Raw genomic sequence first — 7,773 nt, 5'->3', positions numbered from 1 at the left:
CTGTGTTGAAAGTTTAGCAGTTTAATCTGATCCTGGTAGTTAGCCTGCTGTGGAGCAGCTCGCTACAGAGGATAAATCACCATGGTGACTGTCCGGGATTAACTTGGCCAGCTTTTGTGCAACCAACTTGAGGCTAACTTCATCCAGGATCACCACAGGATCACTACAGGATCACCACAGGATCATGACAGGATCACCACAGTTTGCCAGCTTAATCCCTGATCCTGGTTTTGTGCAATACCCCCCTGGGGAAACAGTAAAACCTCAAAAGAAATAGTGGAAGTTCAGAGAAGTCAATAGAGCGTCATAGGAAACAATCGAACCTCTGAAGAAATAACAGAATCTCAGAGGAAACATTAGAACCTCATACAAAACAGCAGAAGCCCAGAGGAAACAATAGAAAGTCAGACGAATCAGTAAAACCTCACAAGAAACAATATAACATCAAAGAAACAGTAGAAGCTCGAAGGAAACAGTTAAAACACAGAGGAAAGAGTAGAAACTCAAGACAACATGATAGAACCTCGGAGCAAACAGTAGAACTCAGCTCAGCTACAGCAGTCGAGGTATTTTCATCCTCAGATCTTTGTGGATTTGAGGTTTTTTCTGACAACATGATTTTGTTGGAGGCCCATCAGCTAATCTCTGGTTTGAGGAACAAACTGAAGCAGCAGAGAAGCAGCAGGAAATTAATCTGCTGTTAAACCAGGAAGGAAAGATTCATTTTTTAAAGTCAGCAAAACATACCTGAGCAGGTGAGTTTCAGGGTGAGAGGGGAGATCACTGATGGTGACACACAGTTCCACAGATCAGATTCAGATTGAACACAGTCTGAGTCGATTCTCCACATAGATCGAAGTGACACATCAGTTGGTTGTACAGAAACAACAGAGCCACAGTTCAGATGTTCACAGATGAGAGCTGCCGTCTTCAGGGGGAAGAAGTCATAGCCCTCCACAGGTCTCTGTTCACCAAGAACTTTCAGCTCCAGTCTTCCTGCACAGCGACTGGCTCCTCCCACCAACCTGACCTCATCCCCCCCTGAACCCAGAGCAGAGAGAGAAGAGAGAGAGGATGGAGTGAGAGTGAAGAGAAGAGCAGTGGAAGCTGCAGCTCCTCTTCTACCTGAGCAGGTGAGTCCAGCAGCTTTACCAGGTGAGCAGCTGCTTCTAGCTGAGCCTGAGCTTCTACAGTCCAGCAGAGCAGACTCATGGCCTCCACACTGGAACTCTGGGCTCCACCTGGGAGTCTGCACGTCTCCATAGAGCGCCCCCTGCAGGACTGAAGGAGCCCCGCAGCCCAGCTCCCGACACACCACCTGTGCATCCTGCAGGTCCAGGTCTGCTTCACACACTGAGGACCAGGTCTGGTCAGACGGGTTAGTCTTCACCTGCAGTCTGCCTGAACAGCGACTGGATCCATTCAGCAGCCGCACCGAGTCTGAACACCAGGGTTGGGGAGGAACGCAGTACATGTGACATAGTTACGTTAATAGGATACAAGAGAAGTGTAACTGTAATCCCTTACCGTACTTAAAACTTTTGTAATCTCATTACAGGTATATCTGATAAAAACATGAGTGGGATTACATTTGAAAATCAGACTGAATATTCCAGACATATGAGCTGTCCAGACGGTACAGCACAAACCATGACACTACCATAGATATATGAAGAGCAGAGGTCATAGATATGTAAAGAAAAGACACTATAGCCATACGAGGGCGTACCCAAATGAAACTGGAATTTGGTCATAAAATACTAATAATAATGAGTTTGGACTTCTGGCCGTCAGATGTGCTCCAGGTTGGCCTCGGGGATATCTGTGAGAAATCTGAGCTCCCAGAGTGACACTGACGTCTGTCATGCACTATTTATAGCAACAGAGTGCCGCCGCCGCCCCCCCCCCCCCCCCCCCCCCCCCCCCCCTGCGATTACTCCACAATGGCGACATTGACTGGAAAGCTAGAGCAGCACGCGAACATTAAATTCTGCTTTTTGCTGGAAAAGCAGCAGCAGAAACACTCAGCTTGTTGCAGCAAGCCTACAAGGATGATGCTCTGGGGAAGACTCAGGTCCAGGAGTGGTTCAGGCGGTTTAAGAAGGACCAGATGTCCATTAGGATCAGCCCACATCAGGACGACCCTCCACCTCCCGCACGGCCGAAATTGTCGGGGAAATTGAAGTGGCTGTGATGGCAGACCGATGCCGGGGCGTTGGAGAGGTGGCTGATCTGACGGGGGTCTCCTGGAGTCCCTTGAGTGGTGGCTGATCTGACGGGGGTCTCTTGGAGTTCCTTGAGTGGTGGCTGATCTGACGGGGGTCTCTTGGAGTTCCTTGAGAGGTGGCTGATCTGACGGGGGTCTCCTGGAGTCCCTTGAGTGGTGGCTGATCTGACGGGGGTCTCTTGGAGTTCCTTGAGAGGTGGCTGATCTGACGGGGGTCTCTTGGAGTTCCTTGAGAGGTGGCTGATCTGACGGGGGTCTCCTGGAGTCCCTTGAGTGGTGGCTGATCTGACGGGGGTCTCTTGGAGTTCCTTGAGAGGTGGCTGATCTGACAGGGGTCTCTTGGAGTTCCTGGAGAGGTGGCTGATCTGACAGGGGTCTCTTGGAGTTCCTTAAGAGGTGCCTGATCTGACGGGGGTCTCCTGGGGTCCCTGGAGAGGTGGCTGATCTGATGGGGGTCTCCTGGAGTCCTTGCCAGAGGATCATCAGCCAGGATTTGGGGCTGCGCCTGCTCACACCGGAGCAGAAGGAGACTCGGTGGAGGTGTGCCGGCAGATCACACGGCAGCTGGAGGACGACGCTGGGCTGCTGTCCAAGGTCATCACCTGGGACGAGACGTGGTGCTGCGGTCTGATCCAGAGACCAAACAGCAGTCCAGCCAGTGGAAACACCACGGATCCCCTCAGCCGAAGAAAGCACGTCAGGTCCGCTGAGCCATGAAAACAATGCTGATCTGCTTCTCCGCTGTCCAGGGTATCGTCCACAGCGAGTCTGTCCCTCCAGGTCAGACTGTAAATCAGGACTACTACATGGAAGTCCTCAGATGCTCCGTGAGGATGTGAGGAGGAAGTGGCCCACGTAGTGGCGGAGTGGAGCCCGGTTGATCCACCACAGAGCGCCAGCGGACATGGCGCTGCTCGTCACGCAGTTTCTGGTGTTATGGCAATTTTATTTAATAAAGGGCATCAGCCGGTGAGTTTGTTTCGGTCTCTTTTATTATGTCGTACAGCAGGAGAAGTCTCGCAGTCAACAGAGTAACAGAGTGAGTTCTGCCCTCGCAGGGGCGTGCAAGCCTCTAATAACTATCTGCTGCGTTCACTCCCAGGGGCCTTGACTGCACCCAGCTGTGGGCTGGACACAGGAAGACTCCCACGAGTGCCCGCAGCTGCTACGCTAAGATTATCAGGAAAAGTAAATTCCAGACAAAGCATTCGCGGTTCCCCACACATCTGAGTGTGGGGAACCCTGTGTACGTTATTTATAACAAATACATCTAAGCACTGCAAAACAGTTAAGCATGCACTCATTAGAAATTTCCACCACACTGGCAAAGAATGGGATGAATCTCCTCCCCCATCCGCCATCGGCCAGATGTAGCCTTAAATATGTCACAAATATTCAATAATGTGCAGAATGTCCCTGACATATTCATTGTAAGTACGGCTAACAGCACTAACTTCAAGTTAGTGGTGGGCCGTCAGGGCCTGCAAAGCCTTCTCTGCTGGCCAAAAAGTATCTGAATTACAGACTGATGTAAATTATATGTTGTCCATAAATAATTAATAAATGATTCCAAACGGTATGCTCCAGTTCCTTTCATAGTTTTCCCGTGGTCGCGCTGCTTCCAGACATGTTTTTTCATATTAAATCATTTAACCAATCAGATTTCAGGCATCATCTGTTGCTAGGGTAAAAGAAATCGGCCTGAGGCCTTCACTGTCCGTTCCTGATGGCGCAGTAAAGTCAATTGAAGCGTCAGACAGACAGTTGCTTCAACCAATCAGATTTCGAGTTGGTGACTCAGCGCCTTCTAGCTAGCGTACGCTAACAACAGCAGATCCAGGCCTTCTGATTTACATTCACCAAGAGATACAGTAGGGGGTGCTATGCACCTAAGTTGTTGGTCGCCGACCTCAATTATTCCGAAGAAGAAGAAGAAGAGGCAGAAAAAGACCTAAAGAGAAATAAAACTTACGCCAGAAATCCCACAGGGCAGCTGGACTTTCAGCCCTGGCTTTATGGAACTGAAACTCACAGATAATCTATATGACAGAGCAGTTGAACTCTTTTTGAGGAAGGAAAGGAGGATGGATTTTGTTTTCAAATAATCTGGACATTGGTGAGTAAAATGTTCCTATTTCCTAAATAATATTGCTGTTTTATTAAGTTGTTGATGCTTATTGTATGTGCACAGATGTAGTAGGAGACTTGTGCACTTCAGCAAAGGCATTTATTCTGGCTGCACAAGTATCTATCTGCTGTGCAACAATTCTTTATGTGCATATCTGCATAATAAGTTTTTTTTTGTAGACAAAATAGTTATTGAGAGGTGGATTGGTTCAGGCGGATCTGTTCTGAAGGCCTTAGTGTGAAATGCACGGTCCGCCACTACCGGCACTGCAACTATTGGGGGGGGGCTGAGTTGTTGTGACAGCGCACGCTGGCCGAGCGAGTCCGGTGACGGGGGGTGTGGCGCTCACACGGAGCGTCGGAGCGGCGCAGAGCGGTGCTCACTCGGAGAGGAGCGTCGGGGCGCCCGGGGGGCTCGTGGGTTTTCATAACCCATCAACCCTACGTAAATCACACCTGTGAACTACGCTAAATGATCTAACCAACTAACTCAAATGCTAAAATGATGCTAATGCTAAAACAATGCTAATCTGATAATCGCTATGAACAAGATGGCTCGCTCTGGTCCGCCTCTGACTTGTGGGGGAGGCATCGCTCATATAGGGCTGTACTCAGTGACGTACGATGGATGCAGGGGCGTGGGCGATACGTACGTTGGATGCCATCATCCAGCCAATCATGAAATTCAAATGTAGTAAACGCTGTGAAACCACTTGGGGCAGTAGTGAGACGGTTTCTGTCACAAAAATAGGATTTTAAATAAGTTTGAACTAAATTGTAAAAGTAATGTCAGAAACGAGTCGACAACAATATAAGACATGCATTTATTCAGTTTATCAGCAAAAAAAAGTGATTTGGGGATTAGTTGCTCTTTAAAGTGAAATAGTGATGAGCAAACCAGACACTAAAAATGACCTAATTCTGCATATGATCCATGATTATGATCCTGCAAAAATAATAATTAAATACAGGAAATACACGGGGGAAAAAGCATTTTGCCAATATTTAACCCCCCCCCCAAAAAAAAAAAAAAAAAAAAAAAAAAAAAACATGTTTTCTGGGGGCCTCATGTCTCAAAGGGGGGCATTACAGTTCAAGGATGTGGAGCTGAGGACTTTTCCATTCCACTAATAAATCCTGGTGTTTTTCTCTAATGTGGCCCAGAGAAGTGCACGTTACTCCGGTTATGTGAAATATAATTAAGTTCAAAGAAAGTTTCAACTCTGTGTGGTGTTCTCTGTTGAATCAGCTGTTCTGCTGCTGTGTTCTGTTTCATCCTCATCTGTCATGAAGAACAAACCTGTCGGCCAGAACAGAACCTGCAGCAGCTGAAAACCAGACAGAACATGTTCTGCAGTCTGGTCAGTTACTGAAGTGTCGCCCAAAGAGCAGTTATCAAATGAAGTGATGAATCTGTTTCTTCTGAGAATGAATTTCTGTGATTTTAGCCGTTAAAAGAGTGGAGTCAGAGTGATGTGGGACCGTTCACTCCTAAAACTGGAGTCCTGAAACACGACCATTTTCTATTTTCAGGAGACAGTTCAGACCAAATGATGCTGTCTGTTGTACTGTGTCCATTTCAGTGGTGTGAGACATTTATTTTTCCTTTGTTTCTCATTTTACTCATTGTGTAGCTTCAGGGTTGTTGTGTTTTATTTCTTATTCTTTATTTTTTGCATCAGTGTGGTTTAGTACCAGTTTCTTTCAGGTTTTTTTTCCATTGTCTTTACAATAATTGTGAACCTTTTATTGCAGGACTTGTATTAACAAAGAAAGGATTCTGAAATGTCTGTGTTGAAAGTTTAGCAGTTTAATCTGATCCTGGTAGTTAGCCTGCTGTGGAGCAGCTAGCTGCAGAGGATAAATCACCATGGTGACTGTCCGGGATTAACTGGGCCAGCTTTTGTGCAACCGACTTGAGGCTAACTTCCTCCAGGATCACCACAGGATCATGACAGGATCACCACAGTTTGCCAGCTTAATCCCTGATCCTGGTTTTGTGCAATACCCCCCTGGGGAAACAGTAAAACCTCAAAAGAAATAGTGGAAGTTGAGACAAGTCAATAGAGCGTCATAGGAAACAATCGAACCTCTGAAGAAATAACAGAACCTCAGAGGAAACATTAGAACCTCATACAAAACAGCAGAAGCCCAGAGGAAACAATAGAAAGTCAGACGAATCAGTAAAACCTCACAAGAAACAATATAACATCAAAGAAACAGTAGAAGCTCAAAGAAAACAGTCAACACACAGAGGAAAGAGTAGAAACTCAAGACAACATGATAGAACCTCGGAGCAAACAGCAGAACTCAGCTCAGCTCCAGCAGTTGAGGTATTTTCATCCTCAGATCTTTGTGGATTTGAGGTTTTTTTCTGAAAACATGATTTTGTTAGAGAACAATCAGCTGATCTCTGGTTTAAGGAACAAACTGAAGCAGCAGAGAAGCAGCAGGAAATTAATCTGCTGTTAAACCAGGAAGGAAAGATTCATTTTTTAAAGTCAGCAAAACATACCTGAGCAGGTGAGATTAAGGGTGCCAGAGGATCTCCATGATTCCACACAGCTCCACAGATCAGATCCAGATTGAACACAGTCTGAGTTGATTCTCCACATTGATTGATCTGACACATCAGTTGGTTGTAAAGAAACAGCAGAGCCACAGTTCAGATGTTCACAGAAGAGAGCTGCTGTCTTCAGGGTGAAGAAGTAATAGCCCTCCACAGGTCTCTGTTCACCAAGAACTTTCAGCTCCAGTCTTCCTGCACAGCGACTGGCTCCTCCCACCAACCTGAACTCATCCCCCCCTGAACCCAGAGCAGAGAGAGAAGAGAGAGAGGATGGAGTGAGAGTGAAGAGAAGAGCAGTGGAAGCTGCAGCTCCTCTTCTACCTGAGCAGGTGAGTCCAGCAGCTTTACCAGGTGAGCAGCTGCTTCTAGCTGAGCCTGAGCTTCTACAGTCCAGCAGAGCAGACTCATGGCCTCCACACTGGAACTCTGGGCTCCACCTGGGAGTCTGCACGTCTCCATAGAGCGCCCCCTGCAGGACTGAAGGAGCCCCGCAGCCCAGCTCCCGACACACCACCTGTGCATCCTGCAGGTCCAGGTCTGCTTCACACACTGAGGACCAGGTCTGGTCAGACGGGTTAGTCTTCACCTGCAGTCTGCCTGAACAGCGACTGGATCCATTCAGCAGCCGCACCGAGTCTGGACACAGGACAGGAGGTCACTGCAGCTACAGCCTCAGAAAACACTGTTCCTACAACCAGAAACACTGTAGCTACTCTCTCACAGGACAGAAGACAGGATCAGAACACAGAACAGGTTTTCACAACAGTTTTTCCTGACAGTGAAACTGAAGACAACTGAGATCGAAATATCACACACACACGCACACACACACACACACACACACACACAC

The 7,773-nt window shown here is 47.5% G+C and overlaps 1 protein-coding gene across 1 annotated transcript; it reads right to left on the bottom strand.

Annotated features, from left to right (window-relative positions):
* Nucleotides 1–1,790: 1,790 nt before the first annotated feature.
* LOC115383910 (antigen WC1.1-like) lies at nucleotides 1,791–7,512 on the bottom strand (the record flags this gene model as incomplete). The annotated part of the gene is made up of 3 exons (XM_030086111.1): nucleotides 1,791–1,822; nucleotides 6,870–7,160; nucleotides 7,245–7,512. Coding segments are annotated over 3 exons (591 nt in total), but the record flags the coding sequence as incomplete, so codon positions are not given.
* Between the last annotated feature and the right edge of the window lie 261 nt (nucleotides 7,513–7,773).

Source organism: Salarias fasciatus, assembly GCF_902148845.1.
Source record: "Salarias fasciatus chromosome 23 unlocalized genomic scaffold, fSalaFa1.1 super_scaffold_20, whole genome shotgun sequence".
NCBI classification, from domain to species: domain Eukaryota; kingdom Metazoa; phylum Chordata; class Actinopteri; order Blenniiformes; family Blenniidae; genus Salarias; species Salarias fasciatus.
Note: the sequence above shows the minus strand (reverse complement) of the source record. Positions and strands in the feature narration are given on the sequence as shown.